The sequence below is a fragment of the Atractosteus spatula genome, chromosome 15 (genome assembly GCF_055471065.1).
Source record: "Atractosteus spatula isolate fAtrSpa1 chromosome 15, fAtrSpa1.hap1, whole genome shotgun sequence".
NCBI lineage: Eukaryota > Metazoa > Chordata > Actinopteri > Semionotiformes > Lepisosteidae > Atractosteus > Atractosteus spatula.
In genome coordinates, this window is record NC_142720.1 from 11,615,821 (window position 1) to 11,640,778 (window position 24,958).

Below are 24,958 nucleotides of genomic sequence, written 5' to 3' on the forward strand. Positions count from 1 at the left end.
TCACTATTTTTACTTTGCAGCAAACTACAAATAACATTCCTATAGATTGTCAGATAACTTTCTGTATAGCAAAAAGACCCTTCACAATTGTTTTAAATTTGAGATTTATTTAATGAAAGTTCAAACAGTTACAGTATCTACTAGTAATCAAATGATACCTTCTTGATACTGTATGTACCAGATATTGAAATGGCTTGATGAGCCCTAGTATAATCTGTACTCTTCACAATTAGAAACAAAGTGCATTAAATAGATAATCACATTTCTGTATTAGCAAAAATGAAAGACCAGCTAAATCACATGTTATTACAGCGTAATTATGTCTTTTTATTGTCAAGCTATTTTTATGGGCATTTATTAATTTTTTTCTCCAAGAAATAATATTGTTTCTCCTCTATCTCTAATGCTGCATGAATACATTCAAAATGAACATAACCTAAAAAAAACATTTTTTATTTTGTGTAAATTCTGGCACTTTGGAGTGTATCATAATACATCAGAAGTGTGTAATGGAAATCATAGGGCATGGATTTAGCTCAGAATATTACTTTCGGGTAATGTAGGCATCATGCCCACCATGACAATATGCTGCAAAACATGACATTTACACAAGCAGGATCAATCTCATCTAGGAAAAATATCAATTTGCAGGCATTTCCATTAGCAGCAGCTGCTGTTATTTTGTTCAGATATGACACATAGGGTGTCAGGTGCTTCTGAGTAAATGACCTAAGGAAAAGACTGAAGCCTTAAGCAGTACATGATAAAAACAGACAAAAAATATGGATGCCTTAACACAGATGCACTGTTGCTGGAGCTCATAATTAATTTCTTCCAAATGTGAACAGAAGTCTTATAAAATCACTGTCCCCCCCTAAAGAATCTAAAGGTGATAAAAGGCATCTTCAGACATGTATGAAAATTGCCCCTTAAAAAAAAAAAAAAATCAAACTAACAATCTTTTTTGGTAGTTTTGAAATAATTGAAGGGATTTCAGAATTACAATTAACGGAATCTGTTGAGCTGTTCCCCACCCGAAGAAATTCAGATCTAATAACTGTATGTGTAATGTACCTTTGCTTAAAATCAGGTGATATATGTTAAATTATACTGCCACACAAATACTACTATGCAGGCGTGACCTACATCGTCAATTCAATGTTGTCTAATAAAAGGAGCCAATATTTCAGTCCTACTATCTACGAAACATCTTTGAACCCTACTCAGTAGTTTTAGCAATGACCAGAATGCTCAACGTCACTTCAGTCTACCGATTATAAGTTCATGTGATTACAGTTCAGACTTCTGCAGCTCTCAAAGAGCAGGCTGTATGGAATAATTAGAGAAGTCCCATGCTGGGTCCTACAAACCCTAAACTTGCAGTACATGAATGTGCCGTCCCAATTCTCTAGGCCCTTGTTTGTTTCTTCCCTTTGAAGGTCTATCAGGGGAATAATTCTGCCTGGTGTTAATGTGACAGGAGACTGTTGAAGCCAGAGCTTTTTTCAGAGCTTCTCTGGCCTATGTCCCCATTCAGATCAGCCTGTTTATTGGCAAGACTCCAGTAAGGCTGGGGTGCCCAGTACGTGAATACTGTGCTACCATTCTTCACTGGCAAATGGCAAGGGTACCAATTAAGAAGACCTATATTAATGACATGCAAATTACACATTGTTATTCATACATTGCAAAAATGATGAAATTAGTATTCTGTGCAATAAGCAGCTCAATCTTTGTGGAACACAGTCAGTGTGACCTTTTATACAGGTTGTGAAGATGAGGCAGTCTGACACGGGAAATGCCAAAAAGTAGACTGCCAGTAAAAGGTACTGCCACAAAGGGTCCCACCATCAAAACTCAACACATTTACTGTACTTGTGTGACTGAAACAATAGTTGTCCTGGTGAAGTATTAACACCCTGCACAAACATCTAAAGTGAGGAGTACTGTAAGTAATGAAGCTTACAGTTGTGACACAGGGAACATGAAAACAAAATCTCAATGTTTGTGCAGTTAAAAAGATATCACGCTTTTGAAAATACACATTTCCGATTTGTTCAGTGTTTTACATATTGGAATCTCCACAGTGTTCAAGGTTAAAAATAAAGTGAGTTCTTTTAAGCCTCTGATGTATTTCAAATAGTGCAGAAACACAAGGGGAATACTTGCATTTAGAAAATACAATGTTTTAAGCACTGATTGCATTTCCTTTAAAAATGGACTTCAACAGGAGACAGGCTCTTTAGGGAGAAACCCATTCTCGGTGCTTTATTAGCCTCTGACTCAGACCCTTCTAGTTTCCACCTACCACTGGGTAGATAAAAAAAAAACATTAAATATTCATAGTGTATTAAGGTTTGCTGCATTCAAAATAAAATAGATACATTTAAAATCAGCCAGATGTATTGATCCTAAGGAAATACCTCCTTATGAGATTACTGACTAATCAGACTAAGCTAAAGGTTAAGGGTTTGTAAGACTTGGAGACCAAGTGACAGAACATTTAACAGTCATCCAAATGGCAGATGCACTCCTCCTGGGCATAAGGGATGAGATATGATGATCATGCATCCTCCAAGTCTGCCGAGTACAGCAGGAGCACTAGAAAATGAGGAAAACCTCAAACTGAATAGAGGGACAGGGTGATACTAATTACATTGTGTTATTTAAAATAATGAGGATCCTTCTCAGTGTTATTAACAGAGTATACTACAACTGCCACTTAGACAAAGCTTTGCATTAAAGGACTGTGTGTGGTGTGACTGGTAACCTTTCTGAACAAAAAAATGACATTCAAATATTTTAACTATGAATAATGCTTTTTAAAATTAGATTAGAGAACATATCAAATCTGTACATTTCAGTTTTTGGTCTGACATAAAATGGATCTAAGCTTCTTTGAAATAAAGAGCAAGGAGTAAGAATGATATGCACTGGTGTTTTTGGTTTTCTGACACTTTCATAGTTTTGAATGTCCTGCAACCCCAGAATTGACGGGAAATGTTCACAAACACATGCTGTTCGCTTCAGTAAATGATTTCTAGAACACAGACTTTCCTGGCTCTTTTTTTAATAGTGCCTCTTATATTCTTAGTAATATGTTGTAAGACAAAAACAAGGATTCATAGTTTGAATTTTAGCTTGCTTAATGCGCATCAATTTCTAGAAGTAACTATATTTAAAACTTTTTTTATTTAAGGAGTTGCTTGTGTGCATTCATAAAGTTGATGCTTTGCCTACAGTATTACATCACTTGTTCTGAGAATGCTGTCAAGATGATAAATCCGTGAGGGCCATGATTAATGCACTGACCTGAAACATTTAAGAGTGTACGATATAACTGAAGTTAAAATGTATTGTCTAGGTTCTGAATGATACAAAACAATTGAACAAAACAATTGTTGTCATGCTTAAAAAGTTAATTTGAAAAAGAATATCAGGGTCCAAACTCAGTAATGCATCCTTTGCATGCTAACCAATGATATTTCATTAATGTAACATAGCATTCTATCAAAAATGCCCACATCTTGTATTAGGTATTATCACGTTGTAGAATAATAGTCAACTTTGTTCAAGCTGTGCTAATTAGCCAGGTTTTCGTTCTTTGTGCAGCGTTGTCACCTAATGCTTTTCTTTGTTGTCTAACAACAGAAATTATTTTATTTAATGTTAACAGGCCAGGCTCCAGGGTAAACTAACAAGTGCCTGTCAGCTTCTAGACAATATAGGTCCACTGTGCAAACTGCAGACTAAGACTGCTGTGAAATATAGAGACATAATTAAGCATCATGCTTAGAAGGCTGATGTTCACATATGATCCAAAAGGCTGCCTGTAGGCATATTATTGTTTGCCAGTCAGTGTAGGGCATTCATTTCAGTTCCAATCAAACTTTGATACCCCTCTCAAACAATCATATAAAGTTTTATCAATGACATTTTCAGCAACTAAACATTTTATTACAGTGGTTAGTACAAAATCGGAACAAATTACTGACCACTAAAGGTTAACACAGAATTACAAAACTTCTGTTTGTCTCCTTAGAAATCTGAATTTCTTAAACCTTCTTTTTTCTTTCAAAACATTGGCCCATTCTTATGGCACTGGATCAGCCTTTCATCCAAGCTGGAACTGAGCTAGCAATTAACAATAGCAATTTCCTGACCCTGAGGAGTTCCCCCTCAGTTGTTTTAAGGAAACTCTCATCTGGACTCCCTTCACTGTTGGGTTCTATCCTGTCCAAATCTTTTCTTTCTGAAATTCTGCCTGGAACTCTGGGTTCTGAGCTGGGAGCCCTCTTTGTCATGGTGTCAACAGGATGTTGCTATTGGGTTAATTCAGATTTCTTTTCTTCCACCAAGACTGTTATTACTGTCCACATCAGACATCGTACACATCCTTAATTGCATTGCCATTTCAGTCCACGTCTATGAAGATAACTTTCTTTTCATACATCTGTTTCCATCTAATGTTTCCCATTATTTTTTTAACCTTTACTGACAAGACCTTAGGAATATATCGCACACTACTAATTAACTGCCTTCTACTCTAGTGTTTTATACACAATAGGCAAAGAGGACCACCACCATGCTCTAAAGCGCACAACCTAGATGGATGTTCATTCAGCTCCTGTAACTGTTCAGAATCATCCATTCAATATTCAGCAAATGCACATGTGTGTGTGAAAAACACAGCTGGACATTAGCAGTGCAACAGTGGACTAAAGAAACAAAGAACAAGGGACTATGATTCAGAACAGCCCCATTATTCACTGTGAATTCTAATTTAGAAATCCAATTTAGAAAGTCAGGTTCCTTTCTAAAGCCTGGATTTGTCCCATCATTCTCACATTTCTGGTCTGCACTGAGATACAAATCACAAGTGAGTTAAAGAGGTCAAACATGCATAAGCCACACATAGTCCATTTAATTTCACTTCTAATTTGCCTAGATAGTACCTAATGATGAAAGGACACTTACTTTTAATCCTCCTATCTCTAGAAAACACAAGTTCCTTGAAAAAGGTAATCCAATAATATTTTTAAATATATTTTAGAGCAATATAAATTGAGTCAATATTCACAACGGTATTCAATAATCACACTTCGTAGGAGACCCTGGAGATATCACAGTAACAAAGGATGATATGAATCAAGCGCTCTATTAAAAATGGATATTAAACATGCAGTCAAACATATGTACAGTACAAAGACATAATAAAATAGTCTGGGAGCTCGCCCGGTCAGAACTGATGACCGGTGACTCAACAGAAGCTATAACTCAAAGCAGCGTAAAAGGGTAATTTTGTAACATTGACTTACTCACTAAAGTGTAGCTCAATTACACTAATTTAATTGGTCTCATATGTAATATGCTCAAGAATGAATGTCTTTTTTTTTCTTAAACCCATCACAAATGCATATACTTTGAGACATAAATTGGACCACGCAATTTGAAACTCTAGTAGAATGTTTGGTAAAGTTGATTACTGATTTTTTAGTTCTTTGCTTTTTTAAGTAAGTGGATATAATGAAATTATATTAGCAACCCCAAAGGAACGTGACTACAGACAGCAACACACATGTTAAAGGCACATTGTAATTTAATTGGAATTCCCCTTCTCCCATTATCTTATTAGCACAAAGCTTGAATTAAAATGGAATTTTTTGTTTAATCTTAAAGGATAAATAATACCCTTGTTAGCCGCTGAAGTGTGAACATTCCAGTGCAGGTGAGAGTATCCAAAAAAGAGTGATTAATGAGGATTTTTACACACTAATATTAGCATGACAACTGTAACAGACAAAGACTGCACTCACTGCGGTTGTTAGCTGTTGTTTAACTGTGCTCCTTGTTCAAACAACTGGCAGTAACAATACACAAATTTGTGTCACAACCACTGCAACTATTTTTGTTTCTTCCTTTTGAAAAACGTACAATAAATACCTTTAGTCCTTCCAATAAACTAATTCCTAATCTTTAACTGCTAAATGGACACAGGTGCTGAAGATCCAGTATAATTAAGAATCATCTGGAACAGAGACTTGCATTCTCATGCAGCTTTCTATCAAATTTTGTGGTGGCTGCTGCAGAGAGCAACAAGCTTTACTAAAATGAAGACCTAGTTTTAGTTTTTTAAGTGTCATCTTTTTCCACCTCCTGTTCCCTACACTGCTGCTGGGGGTCTGTGCTTTTAAAATGTTTAAATGTACGATCGTATTTTTTATAATGGAAGTAATGCTGTGAATCACACATTGTATATGTAAGATCACTGTGCTTGTTCCATCACAGCTTGATTTTAAATTTAAGAAAGTATTAACTTTTTAACCAATATTAATCTTATTGGGGCACTCTGTCTCCTGCAAACCCGCATTAGGACTACAAAGAGAAAGCTAAATACTACGGTTAAATGTAAAATACTTTTACATTTTTTAGTATCAGTTTTTCTCCCCAGGTCTTGGGTGATGCATGTAGAATAAAGGTCACAAAAATGAAGGAACCTTGCAGATGTAGCAAATGAAATACTTTATTATTCTATACCTAATGTATGTTTAAAAGTATAAAAATATTCTGGTGTGCTTAGTCACTATAAAAAGCAAGCTTTTCAAAACAAAATCTTAAATGAGAAAAAATGAAGTAGGTGTTCTGTGTAATTACACACCTCAGGGGACACTGGCTTGCTTTGCAAGAAAGCAATTTGTGTAATTATTTCTATGGAGATAGCTGCTAAGAATGTGAAATCTGGTTAACTCTGAAGTGAGGCCGTGCTTTTTTTCATCATCTACCCATTCATCATCTGGATCATGACGGCGTGGAACCTAATCTGGAAGCAGATTGCACAAAACAGGAACACAGCCGGGAGAGGATGGCAGGCTCTCTCAAGTTATGGACGAGGCAACACACAAAGTCCGGAGGATAATTTAGAGGCGCTCATTAAGCAAGCCAGCATGCCTGTGGAAGGTGAGAGAGGAAACCCATGTGAACATGAGAAGAACTACTGTATATAGTGTCCCATTCTACTGTTCAACCCAGGAGTTGTTGAGATGCAGAGCTAACCACCATACCATTGTGCTGCCATATTTCTTTCATTTGACCTTTTAATTATGCACTAATGGCAACTGTAAACCTTTTTTTCCTGTCGTTATCAAATGCACTACAATAAAATGCTTAAAACATGCGATTTGGTCCATACATAGTGTAGCGGAGCTAGTGTGGTGACGTCGGCGCCCTCACTGCGCGTATCAGGGTCCTCAGCTGCCTGGGCTGGGGGAGGTCTCCTTTAGCTCACGCGGTTGGTGCCCTGTTGCGTTACGCCGGAGACCCAGGTTCGCGCCCCAGGCGTGGGGGCCGGAACGGGCGGTGGGTGGCATGACCCCGCGCGGAACAGTGACTGTCACAATAGCCCAGAGTGAGTTGCAGAACACTGAATTCTTTAGTTTACAACATTAATAGTAATAGAGCATGTGAGCTGTAAAGAGAATAGTGGGTAATTCTATACAGAAGAGAGAAAATGAAGAAAAGGTTTGTGGATTAAAGCTCTATGGCTGAAATGTAGTGCAGATTTATCTTTCTATTCAGCTTTAAATTAAACTTTACTTATTCCACTAAGGTACTACATACCCATGATGAATACAGACCTGACTCTTGAGAGGTGCAATATCTACAGAATGCGTTAGCTACTGTAATTAGACATGGTCTGCTTGCACGGTCTACCTCCTTTTTGATTGATGCTGCTGCCTTTTCTTTAAAAAACTTTTTAGACTGTTCTAGGATTTGTAGACATCCGTTTCCATTGTTTTGCAATTTATTAGCTGTTATTGTCCTTTAACAGTACATCGGTGCTTTAATTGTAACAGGAGGCCTATAAAAACAGTATGAGGTCATTTTTTTCCCTCACTTCACCTTTTTATTCTAATCACCAGTGTGGAGATGCACACAAATGGAAACTTTGAAATTTATTTTACAACAATATAAAATACACTGAAAAAGAGACCTTCAATTTACAAAGGAAGTAATAAGTGCAGATTAAGAAGTGGTCTGACAAAACATATTGATGGCAGTTTTTAAATGCAGCTCTACAATAGGCTACTTGTTCTCAATGTAACATTTCTAAGCCTGAAGACAGATTTATAAACTCGATTCAGTCAGACAATATTTGTTTAATCCCACTCTATTTTGAACAATCATCGACTGTATCAGTACTACGTCTAGTCAGTTAATAGAGTGTAGAGCTAAGAGCAGACAGACACCTTTTTTAATAAGAATGAATATATTCCATTTTACCTGCAGGCATTGAATTCTTATATACATTCCTAAATGAATTAATTAGCACATTTAATCTACTTTAGGGGGGAAAGAGTGAGGGACAGAAGACACATTAAGAATGGCATAGGAAAATATTTTGTTTTTCTTTTGTCAGTTCTCCTTAACAGCGAGTAAAGATGACATTAAAGCATTATTTGCAGGCTGGGGTCTCTCTGCTTTTAAAGAAAAGGGACTTTTGCAGCCCCCCAGGCACCTGCAGGCTTGCTGCGATGTCAGTGAGGGATGCACCTCTCCTCCAATCAGGACTCAACAGTGAGTCGCTACATATAATATCCTGTGGCGTGTCAACAGATCAATGAGCCGATGGGTCTGCAGTGAGTGGTCGCTGTGCGTGGAGATGTAAAGAAACCATCTGCGGTTCCAAAAGGGGTGGGCACATAACAAAAAGATAATTGGCGATTCTGGTCTTAACAAATATCAGTCCCGTTCTGGTGATATTTTTGTTTTGCAATATTAATATCTTCAGCTGCCCCTCACGTAAAAAAATCTTTAAAATTATTTTTAAATTTAAAAAAAATTGAGCAAAAAAGCAAATGAATCTTTACCATTTCCATCTACAAATATTTTGCCCTATTATCACATCCTAATTATGTACAAAACAGGTTTAAGTACCCACATGTCAACATTTTACTTTAAGCCAGATTGTAAATTTGTATATGATTGACTAGATTAGAAAACAAGGCATACAGCTGCCCTTCTGCTAATAACTGCTCAGTTTTAAGAACTGCTTTCTGGTACATGAAGTGGTAAAATGGTAGAACAGTATTATAAGATCCACAAAACATATTATTACAAAAGAAATATACAGATATATCAATTCATATTTTGTCCAGTGGTTTTTAAAGTTAAACATACAAAAACATAAAAAAGCAGTAGTTTTTCAGATTCATTTCTTTCTCCCCATAAACTCCTTAGCTTCTTTGCTTAAAGTGTTAAGATCCTCAGCAACACTGTCATCAGAGTCTGGTACATAGTCAGAATCCTCATCACTGTGGTCAGAGTCCTCCAGCTCCTCATCGTCGATGAAGCTGTCATTCAGGTCATAGTCATTGGGCTCCCCATCATCATCATCTCCTGCCAAAGCACTCTTCTTACCTGCTGGAAAAGACAAGTTTCCCCACACCTTGAAATCAATACCTTTAGTAATCGTTTATATCACTCACTTGTGTCTTCCACCATGATAATCCCACAGAACGCTCCTCCTAACCAACAAGACCTACCTTAATAGTCCGCCTATTTATACTCTGTAAAAAAAACTACTTGTATTTGGACATTTTCTAAACATGCAAACTCCACACAGTACCATGCCCAAGCTGTAATCCAAAGCTGGACCTTGGTGCTGTGAGAGAGCAGCCAACCACTAAACACCTAAAAAAAAGTATCATACTGTACTGTATATCAGTGTTTCTCAACCTTTTTTTTTTGTACCAAGTATCATCTCCCTAAAGTCTTTCACTGCTGAGAACAGCTTAGGCTGAAAAGTGGTCCACAGCAAGAATACAATTACACTGTAATGTCACTTCTACAATGAACCTGTATACTTTCATTCCAGCAAGGACCAGTCAGAACTGCTCCATGGACCAGTGCAGGTCTGTGGACCAGCAGCTGAACATCTGGGCTTTGTCACACCAGTCAGTTCTATTGAAAAAGTAAAAAGGGCTTAAACTATTGGCTGCTATTGTACATCTGTGGCAAACAAAGGCTAAACCAAATTTTGTCACTTACAAAATGCTAAAATTATATATTGGAATTTTGTTCCACTTAACAACTTAAAAAAATAAGTATTTATGTCATTCATCCCCTGTGTGAGAGCCTAAGAACTAGAATTTGCCAGAGTACTTTTCATTAGGCTGTTGGAAAAGGTGAAAATAAGTTTTTCCATTGATTTAAGACTCCTGTCAAAGCTAATATATACACATGCACACTATGCAGGTAAGAAGTTAAAAGCTGCTGAAATGCTGTATTTAAACATTTTCATCTTATTTCACACTGTCTCTTTCACATTTAAAATGGTTTTATATCAGTCACTCCGTATTCTGCAGAGAAGAGGCAACATAGCTATCAGCAGATCTTTTTTCTTGTCTCCCTGGATTCCCTGAAGTGGGCTCCATCCTTCCATTATGAGAAGTCTACTAATTCCTCATAAGGGTCTTGTTACACAAGAGCCTATCCCATACGTATAGGACATATGAAGTGGCCTAAGTGCACAAAATTAAGTTTCCTGTGCTACTGCACTTAAAATCGTCATCCTCTTCAATGGGAAAGAAAAACTCAATGGGCTCCAGTGCAGTTTCACTTTCAGTGTACTGAATGTGTGTATGGAGGCTCAATTTTGTTTTCTTGGAGAAGGGGGGGGGGATCACATGTTTCTCACTTTCCAGTGGAGACAGCGCACACCCGCGCAATATGCCTCAAGCTCAGAAACTTAGAGATTTAGGATCACTCTAAACCCTGCTCCCCCGAGATCCGAGAACTCCAAGACTGCACCAGCTATTGCTTTGTCACAGAGGAGTGTACTATATGCACGATGCCTCTGTATTGTTTGCCTGAATGTATTCTTCATCCTGTAAACTGTTTTGTTTTATCCAACAAGAACAGACCTCGACATACAGTATGTAAACAATAGACTTTCAATACTATCCATAAATGCCTGGCTCGCTTGGCTTCAGTTAATGCTATAGATTACAGTGGAAACTGTACTGTTAGCACCAACCAAAGTTTTCACCTACACTTTTAATAATGTTAATGAGATCAATTTAGAGGTAATCATGCATTTTCATTATGCTTATCCATTGAAAAGAGTCAGAAATTACCTATTGGCATATGAACATCAGCATTCAACAATCCTTATTTCTGGCAGGGTTTTTGTTCAATTCATTTTTAATTAGCATTTTTAAATTAAAGTTCATTTTCCTCCATGTAAACCTCTATTCATTCGTCCACATAATTTTTTGAACAAACACAAACACATTTAAGCTGTTGGCTGCGTTTCTTTAATGAGATTCTGGAAACATGGTGCTCGTTGTCTTGATGAAAGTCTCTTTGCTCTGCAGGCGGAAACAATTTCCTGAATTTTACAGAGTGTGTTAAGTACATAGCACTAATGAGTGGAAAGGGAGTATTTGACACATTCTGCATGGAAATAATAATGGAGTAACTAATGAAACTCCAGTAATGGAGTTGAATAAAAATGATGTTGTCTGGTATGAATATTTTTTAATACAATGATTTCTTAGAACTTTTGTTACCTAAAAAGATGCCATGTAAATTATTGTAACCTAAAACACATGGAACAGCATTTTGCAAAAAATAAATGTAAGAATTGTGCATTATTAATTTCTATATTAATAAACACAACAGGCCTGGTTTCAAGCATAATTTCATAATATAAAAATGGAGAAGTACAAGCAAACCTTTGTAATCACCTTTGTTAACCGCTAAGGAATACAATGAAAAACTCAGAATAATAATCCAATTATCACCAAAAGACTTTTTTTTGTTAGTGGTTTTGTTTCATAGAGCATCTTTAATAAAGTTTCATTAACCAGGCTGGATTTTGTTAGAAAAAGGTCACTCTCTGAGAATTGGTTTCTGATTCAAAATGCTGACGGCTGGTCAAGATGGTAACAATAACTGCATCATGTTTCACATGCTGCTTTGTCTCAGGAACTGATGATTTATTGAGTCTTTAACCTTTCACCACTTGAGTGTGCGCAGAATGAACACGTCCTCATCTGTGAATATCTTGTAATGAATTGGATTCACTTCAGGAAAATTGAGCTGATTTTACCATTTGTAGCAATTAAAATACGTTTGCACTGGTTGAGGTGAATCTTTTGAGGTTATGCTTTGATGCTTGGTAATTTTTAATTTATTAATTTATTTTAATTTATTAAGACCTTTAATTTATGAATAAAAAAAGATTTTGTGACCCCCTCACCCTACAAAACTATAAGGTTTTCATCATGTTTACTACAAAAATATAAAGATCTACATATTCAACTGCAGTCCACGTGTAAATGAACTTTAATTGGTGTTCAAAAAGGAATGATTTTATTTCAGTATCTTAATAGCAGAAGCCAGGTCTTTTATCAATGATTCTTTTTGTCTAGTCTTCAGTATTTCCCAATATCACATCAAAGATCTCTGTTGCCACTTCACACACCATTTCCAAAGTGGAAAGGGATAAGTCTTTTATCTTCAGTGGAAGCCTACAGATAAACATAGTGAAATGCAGGAAAATGAAAAAGATTCAAGCTTCTGTTTACTGAAGATGAATCCTAAGTTCTTACAGAAGCTAAATGGGTGATAAGGCACAGCTGAAATAAACTGTAATGCAAGCTCTTTCATCTTTCATTAGTCAGAAGATCTATAACTACAGCTAACATTTAGCCATTTCTGAAGAATTACAAAATAATTTTGTTTTCCATGCTAAGAAAAGAAAAAAAATCATTTTCTTCTTTAGGAGTTCTGTTTACTGATGGATGAATATATGTTACTTATTGCTTCCTTTGAATTTTACTTATAAATTTGCTTTAAAAATGTACCTCAAAATACTGATGTGATACTGAAGTTTGTACATTTTCCTAAATATTTCCTAAATGATTTTAATAAATCATTTAATAAACGTTTTCATATACTCCTGTTAGGAAATGTGGATATGTATACAATATACACTATACAGAAATCCTTTTTAATTAAGTTTTTAATTATACTGAAACCTGTTTGTTGAATGCCCATAATGGAAATTATGAAGAAAAATATGAATACAGTATATAGATACTGTTAGAAAAAAATAAAAACATGCCTTTCACTTTCAGATTCATTTTATATTTTAGAAATTGTAAAAAAAATGTACTGCAAAAAAACAGGTTATGATAAAAATGACATCCTTTCATCCTAACTTCAAAATGTGATATTTTTACACAAATTTACATGGCATAGTTGAAAATCAAATAATCTAAAATAATTTGCACTTGTCACACACAGAGTGCACACACATCTGTCCAGGCTGTCTGTCATTCTGCCTCATTGTCTTTTGGGTCCAACAATGAAGATGTAAAAAGTGAATACTGTGACAGAAGACTAGACATCCCTATGGTGGAAATTACATATAAAATTCACAATATTACAAGTGAAATGTACTAGTGTGTTATTATCAATAAGAGTGAAGATTCTTTAGATTTACTGCACAGTCTGAATCCTAGTGGTCCAGAAATAAAAATAATTCAGTGGTCTCTAAACCACTAATATATGTACTATGAGAACTTCATATGTTGTCTTACTACAACATGATCATGAAATGTACTTGTAGTGCAATATTCCTTAGAAAATGCCAATTTCAAAAACCCCAAGTTGTGTCTCTGTATATCATGGACCAGTGGACAGTTAATTTATTTTTGTCAAGAGAAGGGTTTTTCATGAAAAAATGCTGGTATCATACTTGTTTCCATTGAACTGCATTAATTTTGGAATCCTTTCATGACTGTAGCATTTAAAATGTCTCCTTTTCTGTCTCATGGTTCCTGTGTTTTATCCCCTATATGAGATTCATCTTCCCCTAAACTTATTTTAAATTAGTAAAGACAATACACTGTATTTCTGAAAACATACACCAAAAATAAAACAATAGAGTGAATACAGTATACTGTATCTAGCAATTAAATTCAACAGTTGTTTCTGAGAGAAAAAAATTGGTTTTGAGAGAAAAATGAAGCCATACCTTTTTGGATGCATTTCCTTTTTGGTCTCCTGTTTTCAGTTTCTATTAACAGGAAGAAAAATGATGAATATGGATGTAAATAATAAAGCCAAAATGGCATTTTTTATTGAAGCATTACTATTTATAAACAAAACAGTCCTTCCCTACTTAAGTTCTAATGTTTTCATTTAGGAATGTAGCACATTAACAGAAAGCAAATAATAAAAATGTTTCTCATACAAAATGAAATACAAATGAGAACATGGGGCTATGATGGAAATTAGATTACTTAGACATTAGAATGCCTGATACGTTTGACATGATTTTTTCATTTGCTGCTGAAATGAATAATTATTTGTACTTACCTGAAGCCTTAGTGTGTCTGTATTCTTTCCTGTGTTGTGGGTTTTTCCTGAAAATATTTGAAACCTAATGTAAACTGCATGCTTAAAAATCAGCAATATCAAGAACAGAACTCTAAAGATTATATTTTAAAAGTTATACTATGAGTCATGTTTTCCAGTAAAATTAAATTCAAACCACTGACAGACTTAAAGTCATATCTAAAGGCAGCCTCCTGTGATTATTTGCGTTCTTACTATTTAAAATGTCCGGTCTTATTTTTTTTTTAGCTTTTTGTCATTGTTGCCATTTCCCCTCTATTTTCTAGGCTGTAATTTTAAACATCTTTTAGTTTGTTTTGTGTTTGAGTTTGTCCTATATTCTATTTGCTGTCCGTTTGCCAAAAAAATCTCATTCTAAGTGCAATTTCAAATCCCATGACTATAACCTGGAGGGTTTGTAAATACTTCCAGGACACTCCAAATGAAGTTTAAAAGGCAGACACATAAAATAGTTTGTATGACAGGTGCAGCACAAAACACAGACAAATAGTTTTTGTATAATCCGTCTCGACAGCATTCAGCCTTCACCAATGCTGCCACACAAAGCTCCCAAACTCGAGCACTAAAACTGAGTTATTTGCTTGCCATTACTGATTAATTGAAATACGATTTTTTTATTGCCTTTAACTGGAATTTATTTTTCAACTGAAAACATAATTCTACCAGGCAGCATCCAAACAATTTCAAATGAGTACCATCACATGAATACAAATTAAACTAAGGGGTTTGAAGAGCCTAGCAAAAAGCACTACATGCATGGTAACACCGTGCTTTTGTTTAGCATTTGCACACCTGATGCTCAAACACACACAGATGACAGTTGTGAAGAGAATATATCAAGCTGACACAAGCCAGCTTCCCAATATGTTTAATTTACCTAAATATTTAACTTGCATATCAAAGAACTGCACGCTGTTCATCTATTACTGCTTCCAGAATTTCCACTGCAAAGGATTTAAAAGAGAACTAATTAAAGTTATTTCATTTAACATTCAGACCCATACTAAAAATGGCTGCTGCCGATTGGGATTCCACTAAGCAAGTGACCCTTGGTACCTCTATACTCCAGTGAAGTACTTCCTGGGGTCACTTCTGGGGGCCAAATAAGAAATAAACTGTAAGGAACAAACTGTACATCAAATACTGACAGCAGTGCTGCTGTGATACCAGCTTGTACCCACTGCAATCTCTCAGCTTTATAATGTCCATTCAGAAGGTACTTGACATCAATCAAAGTATTTCTTAAGATAGCATGTTTTATCACACAAAGGAAAGAAGGTACAAGCATTAAAAGGCGTATATATAGACCGTACTTTTTTTTGCAGAATTCACTTTCTATAAAATCCAAAACTTTAAAGCAATTCCCTTGTACCTTAGATCGTACCTAATATGTTTGCTTCTCCTAACAAACCTGACTTTCACAAAACAAAACAGAAAAAAACGCTCACTGAGATCAAAGCACAAATTCAAGGAGGTACAGGGCAGTGGCAGCTGGATCACGGCCAGCATATCCATTCGAGCTCTTCAAGGAAATGTATGAAAAGCTCTTCATGAAAAAGTATGAATGCTCATCTTAAAGAGATAACGAGCAGGTGGCTCTGTGCGATATTAAAATAAAGGAGTATTTGTGTTCATCACAAAGAGAGGTGTATTCACTGGTGCATTAAAGCCCCAGGGTGCACAGTTTACTTTAATACACATGGTAATAGCAGAGGAAAAGGACTGGCAAAATATGACTTCTTTCTTTGACTCGGACCTTTTGTGCAGAAAGAAAAACTAAACGGAACCTGTGAACATTTAATTAAGGAAAGTTAGGCTTTTAAGAATTAGATGTGAATTTTAAGTATACACCAGGATGAGGTTTTTAATATTAAGGTACAAGTCCTGATATGACAACAAATTATTGTGCAGAGATCTTGCTCTAGTGTTTCATATCCCTTAATTAAAACATCTTTAAAAATAGAAACAAACCCAACCATCACTTCCTTTAAGCAATTTAAAGGCAAATAATTCAACCAAATAAAAGATAAAAACTGTAAAGTTACTTATATAAGGATTTTAAATGAATCATGAAACCAGCTACCTGTATGTACAAAAGTGTTAATAGTTTTTTTTTTTCTGTAAGAAACTGTTGAATTACTGTGGATGCATTATTTTTTTAATTGCATTTAATTGCAGTTTTTTACCATAATATTTTCTTAACATACTGTACATTTCTGTGATTAGCCTCAGATTACAAGAATTAAATCACATGAACATTATTATGGGCATCGCGGTGACACAGTGTTTAGCATTGCTGCCTCGCAGTGCTGGGGCCCTGGGTTTTTGCTGGGTGTTCTAGTTTTCTCCCACAGCTCGAGATACGAGGCATACTGGTAAGTTAACTGGCTACTGGGAAGATTGGCCTTGGTGTGAATGTGTGCAGGCCTATGTGAGCCCTGGATAGGCTTTGGTTCCTCCATGACCCTATATTGAATAAAGAGGTTAGATGATGGGTGGATAGATGAATTATTATCAATATTTCTGAACACACCATAGTTCTCATCTACATTGTCTCCGCAATCTGCTTCTGCCTGTCTTCAGTAAAGACATTCTCTACATTTTAAACCCTGATGGTTTGCTCTAGAATTATGACAGAACCTCTGGAGAAAGAGTTATAAACAATGACACAATGCAAGGGCACGATGACTCACGAGGTCACGGAGGAAGGAGAACACTTTTTTTTCAGTAACCCCAAGTCACTGTAAACAGTCATTTATTGATCGCCTTGAGTTTCTGCAATTTAAATAAAACCTCGATTGAGGCCGCAGTTAGAGGAAGACTTCAAAAGCATTTTACCTTTTTTAAAAATGACAAAATCATCTTTCTTCCACTTCTGCTGACTGACAATAGCCTTTTACGATTTCAAATACAATGAGGTAAAATCACTTCTCTCAATCAATTATCTTGAAATTAGCCGGCAGAAATTAGACACCATCAGATAGATAGTAGAAGGTCAAGAAAAATGACACAATGGCATAAAAAATAACAGGTCGCTTTACTTTTTGACTGAAAAATAAAGGAATAACTGGTACTACATAAAGCTATTAATGAACAATAAAAATATAATTACTGTCAGTAGAGACAGGAGCTTTTATTTTTTTAGAGAGATTCAGAGGTTATTTGAGAGTAATTTGAGACCTGTTACAAAAAGGATTTTGTTATTATTTTTCAGTGAACACTTCAGACAAAAAAAAGTTCTGCAAATTCAGGAACATTCAGTCCCCAGCAGAGAATAGACCGTGTAACAATAACCTATGCCCTAAATAAATTCCCCCAAAAGCAGCACAGATTTAGTAAAGTGTCTTTAATGAACTTTAATGCAATTTAAACATACACAGGAGATTTTTAAAACATACATAGGAAAGTCTATTCTTTGATCTGTTACACACGTTTTCTCTTTCAAATGTTCACAAAAGCACCTTTACAATACATATTCATACAAATAATTTCACCTTCTGTCTCCTAAATGTACCATCATGTTCTCAGAACTTTACATTTGATCTTGTCTCTATGCGTAACACACAAATTAGAAAAAGTTTGTCTCATTTCCACTGCACAAACCAAGTACAAAGTACACATAGATGAAATGTAAGGATGTCCATACAAAGCTTATTATCAGTACACATACAGATCTGAGATGCTTTATGCTTACTGCTTAAAGTAGTTACAGGGTATCTCTACTATCTATCTATCTCTACTCAATCGCGCAATAAACAAAGCAAGAACAATTCTGGAGATTAGCAAATTGAAAAATGAATTGCTGATCTGTTGCACACCATATTAAGAGGTACAATGTGTTAGGCACTACCTTTAAACCCTAGCACATGTAGTATTACAAGGCACACACAATGCTCAATGTTAATGTTGGCATTGCCATCTTTTGTTTATTCTCCTCTGAATTCACTTTCTTTGTAGTAGGTTTAATGTGTGTAACTTTCATTAAGGAATCGTGCTACACTATGGTGCAGCTAGAAAGTGCATAGATAACGCAAATATATACTATAATGCTTCTCAGACAGATCAAAGGTCTATGGTTGACTATTATTAAGAAAATGCCCCAGAGGTTAGAAATATTATCAAGTTCATATCCTTCTGATTTCAAACACTGAACATCCTCTTTTCTGATCTGCATTGTCCATACTCTTTTAAATGAACAAACACAAACGTGAGCTTTCCTTTGCACTTGCTCACTTGTGCACTGAGCTTACAAAATTGGGCATTAAGCATGCAAAAGTAGCACTGTGTGAACTTAAAGATGCTAAGTATGTGCCTAAACTTTCTGAAGTGGAAATCTGAAAAGCCACCTGCTGACAGGAAAATGAGCAGCTTCTTGATCTCCTAAACAATATGTAAAAGACAAAAAAAGCCTAAGATGTCATCTTAGGTGCAAGTGCAGAAACGTAGCTAATGAAGCAAAAGCAAAAAATAAAACAATAAGGTACAACAACATTGAGGGCAGGGTCTTGAGATCATTAGCAATTCTCTTGTTGACCTCCACCTTCTAAGGGTCTGAGATCATGCTTTTGCCTTAAAAATTTAAAATTCATTGAGAGAGGCATCTTTTCCTCCTGATCATTCCTCCACTCATACCATAGGGTATTACCCATTTCAAAGCTGATACTAAAGTACACTAGTTCTGTGGCTTTCAAAATTCAAAGAGTTCTGTTTAATGGATGAGGTCTTAAATAAACTTCAGGTCAGGTTAGCTTGTTCAGTTTAATTGGGAACAGGTCACAGCATTTACACATCACTACTGTACATCACATCTAACATCACAACTAAGAAACTCACTTGTAAAAATGGCAATAAGTAATATACAGTATCGACAGAATGGGGACAGTTTGTGGTCTCATCATAGAATCTTGCAGACATTAATTGTGAATTACTTATAGGTGTTAGTAGTTCAGGTGGGTAGCTGCGTCAGCATGCGTAGGCTGCAAAGGAACAAGTAATAGGTTTATTCCATGCTGAAAAAAAGAAGAAAGAGAACACAACGTTTCGGCCGTGGAGCCTTCTTCAGGTGTGAGAGAGACAGGGCAGTAGGCAAAGGTAAAGTAGCAGGAGAACAAAGGTTGGGAGGGAGGAGGAGTGAGAGGCGAGTGAAAGCCGCCTCTCACTCCTCCTCCCTCCCAACCTTTGTTCTCCTGCTACTTTACCTTTGCCTACTGCCCTGTCTCTCTCACACCTGAAGAAGGCTCCACGGCCGAAACGTTGTGTTCTCTTTCTTCTTTTTTTCAGCATGGAATAAACCTATTACTTGTTACTTATAGGTGTGTTGACTGTTGTGCCAGGTTAGGCTACACTTTGAATACTATTATATGGTATTTATAAAGAAACTGAATGCAATAGGTCTGTGCAATAAATTCCAATCCCAATTTCAAAGCTTTGAAAATCTGCACTAGCACATAATAATGCATTACCTTTTCCTCACCTGTAACAATCTGTTCCATACGGACATTCTGGCCGGCAATCATTCGCATCATCACTCACTGCCGACTTTTCCTCATAATCGCTATCTCCCGGATGGCTGAATTCCTGAAAATGCACTGGATTTTTCCTAAAAAGAGGAAATAAAAAGACTCATGACTTCAGATGGCTTCAATCTGATCTGGAAATGTAATTTTCCAGCAAGAAATCTGTTTGGTTTGGTGATGCTTACATGACAAACTGGCTCACTGTCTGAACAGTTCATTGTTAATTATTGTATTGTAGAATCTTTGTTTGCTGTATTGCTTAGTGCCCCAGTAACACAAGTTCTTAAGAGGGAAGTAACTGAAATCTTCAGACAAAGGTGCTGTAGTTTGTGTTGTCAGTGGTCCAGTCTATTGCCCCTATAGTTTAATTGGAAGGTGATATGGTCTGTGTGCTGGGAAATTGACTTCCAAGTTTTTTGAATGAGGCTGGTTTCAAATATAAGAATCAAACCAGAGAATCAGAATAATACAATAATGAGATAGGTGATACAGTAGTTCCACATTTTGAGCCTCCTCTTTTTGCATGAAGATGTGCTCTTCTCTACATTTTATATTATTAATTTGTGTGTTAATGGCACACAAAGAATTCCAAATAGTGAATTTTGTGTATTGATATCTACACAAAGGCTTACATGGCTATTGATGTCAAAGTTGCATTTAATCATTTAATTACTTACCTCCCACCATGTTCTGTGCAAAATTTATTTTTATAATTTTTAACTTGTATTCTTTACTCATGCCTCTTTTCCAACATGAATGAAAGATGTCTGTAACAATTTCGGCTAAGGTAAAGGGATTGTTGAATGCTGCAGAAATTATAACATTATATGTAAATTTCTCCCTCAGTACATCTTTACAAAAACACGTTAAGAAAAGGAGCATTATACTTTTAAAATTCCAATAAGATTCATAGCTTTGTAAATGCCACAATGGGTTAGCAATGTTAATGAAGGTTAAGGCAATGTTACTAAAATGTAATAAAAATTGATACGGTGCATGAATTGCTTCCTATGATATTTCATTCCACAATTCTATGTATGCTGTGGTATTTATCTATTGCCATACCACAATATGTTGGTATTTTTTTAATTAATTCATCTGCAGCTATTTTATATGACTAATTGTATTTCCATTCAAAATATTTCAACAGAACAGGCTGAGTAGCCTATGCCTTTTAACACATCTGTTATTTTTCTGTAATAACCACAGAAATGTACATCATACAGAGAAAAATGCAAATGAAAACTTTCAAGCTAATTTAAAAAGATGTTCCACAGATTAAAATTAAATTTCCATTTCATACTTTGTGTGCTGATCTCTTTACAAGACTAAAAAATAAAACCAAACTACAAATAGGTACTTTTCTCTCCTATAATAATAAATTACATTCATAGTATGTGACAAATTTAACAATAAAATTGTTTCTACAAGCAAGTTGTTATTTGGTTGAAGTTGTTATAAAATTTTGTTCTCTGGATTGTTCAATTTGGTGTGAAGAGCAATAACTAAAATAAGCATAGCAGCCTTCAGAAATAGAAACAAAATCCTATTTTAAAATATTTATGAGCAAAACAAAGCTCTTAAGTGTTCTGTATTTAGAATATTTGAAAACAAACCTTGGCTTTGATTTTAAATTTAGTCATAGATTTTCTTAAGCGCGGAAACTTTTCTCCATTTTCCACAGTTAGTGTAACATAATATTCTTAAAAATCCTGACAGTGCAGCTAATCAACAGGGAGGCTGTCATCTGCACATGATTTTCAGGCTGTATGACACATCCAGAAGGACTCTGCCTTTAATGTAAGTTTATATAGTGTCTTTTAAATGCACATGGGCACTTAAGACTTTCACTCAAACTAAACTCTCAAACACTCTGCCTGCTATCAACCTTGGGTTGTGATCATGGAAACTTAGGAAAGTATTTTGTGAAATGAGTCTTGCATATCTTTTCCATTGCTGTCCAAATGAGAAGCACATGCTGAAATCTTATTCTGTAGCCAGACTGATGAGAAATATTGTTGACTCATTTGTTTACTGTTTTTTATTTTTCTGATGCAGAGTATCAGATGGGTTAAACCGAATGAGTTTAAACTGTGATTAAATAAAAGGAATGTCTGCTTTCTCCAGCTTTTGAAAGCTGCCATTTACCTGTAGCAATTTGTTCCGTACATACAGGGGTTTCTAGGCTGTTTTCTGCTGGTCCCGGCCATAGTAGGGCTTGCGCTCCCAGATGAGCTTGCAGGTTTGGGAAGAGGTCCCTGGCCTTTGCGTTGTAGGGGTCTCTGAGATGGGCCTTCCTTCTCTTCACCGTCACTCAGGTCCACTTCTCTAGACTTGGAATGAGGATCGGACTTGCCAGCTGGCACATGGCGCAGCTCCTCGTCGTCACTGAGCCTCCCACTGACCTTGTCTGACTCTTCACTGTGCTCATCTTCTCCTCGGATTCTGCCGTTATCCGCCGCAGAAGAAGAGGTAGCCTGTGGATACAACTGTGCTTCTGATTACAAACTGTTCTTTCAGTGGCTTAAAGAAAGAAGCTCTCAGATCTGCCTCAAATGCCAATGGAATTGGTAGCCTTTAGGATTACCACTGTCAGGCAGTATACAAGTTTATATACAGTATGACTCTCACTCCAGTGGGGAGACTGACCGTTTCTTGTTCAGCTATAGCTCTGTTTATATATCTGGGCACCTCTATTATAAATGCAATAAGCTAAAGTCTCGGACGTATGCCTATTATGCCTCCATCACGAACTCCAGGTGTTCCAGAGATATCTGGAGAGAAAACAAAGTGACTGCCTAAAAATATTTATGACCTTACAGAATTTCTTTTTGTGGCTGGTGCTGTTGGACAGATATTAAAAAATGGTCAGTGTAGCTACACAGAGATCTAATCTTCCGTTTAAGAATTTTATGACATAGGTCCTAAATATGCCTTATCTACACCTTTTTATAACAATGCACAGTCATTAATGATATGCTTGCTTTTTAATAAAAGGGAGATAACACAATAACTTTATATTGCTGGAGATGCATTTAGCACAGCAAATTGCTAAAGTGATTTTCAAGCCAAATGCACATAGCCATACTTGCATCTGCAGATACCAAATAAGTAAAAAGAAAATTGTATAATCCAAAATTGCTAATGAAGCAGGGCTCTTCTAGAGTAAGCACAAAAACATATAACAGACAGCAAAAAATCACTTTTAGATCAAACTGAATGTCATCATGGAGCATGGATTCAGTTTTTGAAGACGTATATTATTCATCTATCCTCCATTTCAAAAGAGGCAGTCTGGAGTCCTTCCCCTTTGCAGGGGGAAAAAAGACGAAATGTTTCTGAAGGTTGAAGTCATATGAAAAGGAAATAACTTTAACCAGAATGCAGAACTGTTGCTTTCTAGATGGTCTGGTTCAAATCATAGACTCCTGCAGGCAAAGAACAGCCCAATTTGGGGATGAGAAAACATTCATTTTTTTAGTTTGTTGTTTTAGTACTTGACCAATTGCATTAAGCTCGGGCCAGTGTGCTCTTGTTTTGTTAAGAATTGAGCGTGGTCACAGCTGAGTAATGGATTGTCTCAGATATCAGCATTGCGGCCATTCTAATCATGTAAGTAACGCAATGAGTTAAGTGAGCTTCATAAAGGTACCAGGATTATTATGCATCTTGCAGAACAGTTCAGCAGCAGTTATTACAGAGGTCTTTTGGATCAATAAATTCTACATGATTAAAAAATAAAAAATGTACACACACTACACAACTTAACTTTGTTGACACAAACACTGCAAAGTTATACTTGATATATTATTTTACTTTTAAAAAACCCGTAAATGAATTAACATATAATCCCAACCCATAAAAGAAAGCCACTTTGGATGTTTGGAAGTTGGGTAGACACCCGTTATGAAATGGACGTATAAATGCATCTTGACAGCTGTTATAAATGTAATAGCCTTCAAACGCCTCATTAATAGGTTTCTAACGCTTTCCCCGCAGTTATCAGTTTGAATTAGGGGGCTTCATGACAGGTAACACAAAAGACGATGATGAACCCTGTTAGTTTTAAAATACCATTTCAAATGTAAGCACAGAAAAATTAAAGGTGGACAGAAAAACAACCGCAGGCTTACAATCAATCATATACTGTAATTGTACTATTGGAGTGAAAACACTCAATTGAGCTGAGGGCTATTTCTGGATATATCAATGAAATGGTTTTGCTCTAAATGACACTGCAGCTGCAGGTTGTTTTGTGATTTACAACAGAATACTATCTATGAAGCATCATGTCTCCAGTTACAGTACAACAAACCAGGCCTTTGTGGTTACAGGCACTGCTGTCAAACTTATCTGGCTGACACTGAAAGCTATAGCTAAGAGAATCTTACAGGGACCGACTTCAGTCATTCTTGCAGAATCATCTTTTATAAGTTTTACACTCTACAAAAATTAATTAAGTTGCAGCTTCCTGCTGCAGCTGTTTTCTTTTTCTCTAATTTTACACGATGAAAATAAAGAAGAAAAATTATAAGAGTATCGTGTCATTAAAAATAGTTGTGTGGTTTATCTTAAATATGACTGTAGGACGGAAACCAAGACTGAACCGTTAACCTACAGTAGACTAAAAAACTATAAAAAACTACTATTGTACAAGGCTTAAGCATCTCACTGTTGACAAGATAAATTCCATTCAACAGATGGGATTACTTTACATTCTCACTTATATTTACATCTCTGTTTACCCATAAACCCTTTACACAACGTGGATTAGAGCAGGTAGAGAAAGGGCATTACTGATATTACTCCACAAGCGCCATAATAATCAAACAATACCCACCCTGTCCTTTGGGGTCAACCACAGGAAGATTTGACATTGTTAAAGCAGAATATTGTTTGAACATCAGGATTATGTTCACTTCTCAGATGGTTTTATGTAAAAATCAAAACAGCAAAAACTTGTGGAACCTGGACCCACCGCCCAAAGGAACCAAGTCTATCAGTCTGTACTTGTC

General features: G+C 36.0%; 1 protein-coding gene across 4 annotated transcripts in view; it reads right to left on the reverse strand.

Annotated features, from left to right (window-relative positions):
- Positions 1 to 7,935: 7,935 nt before the first annotated feature.
- Positions 7,936 to 24,958, reverse strand: part of aplf (aprataxin and PNKP like factor) — a 42,718-nt gene continuing 25,695 nt past the window's right edge. For 3 of the 4 annotated variants that reach the window (XM_088934330.1, XM_088934326.1, XM_088934328.1), the window contains 5 exons: positions 22,092 to 22,432; positions 19,901 to 20,026; positions 14,389 to 14,435; positions 14,045 to 14,086; positions 7,936 to 9,420 (listed from right to left, as the gene is read on the reverse strand). In XM_088934330.1, coding sequence (XP_088790456.1) covers positions 9,209 to 9,420; positions 14,045 to 14,086; positions 14,389 to 14,435; positions 19,901 to 20,026; positions 22,092 to 22,432 — 768 coding nt within the window. In that variant the 3' untranslated portion in view covers positions 7,936 to 9,208. The remainder of the gene's footprint in view (positions 9,421 to 14,044; positions 14,087 to 14,388; positions 14,436 to 19,900; positions 20,027 to 22,091; positions 22,433 to 24,958) is intronic. The other variant, XM_088934329.1, reaches the window with a different exon arrangement.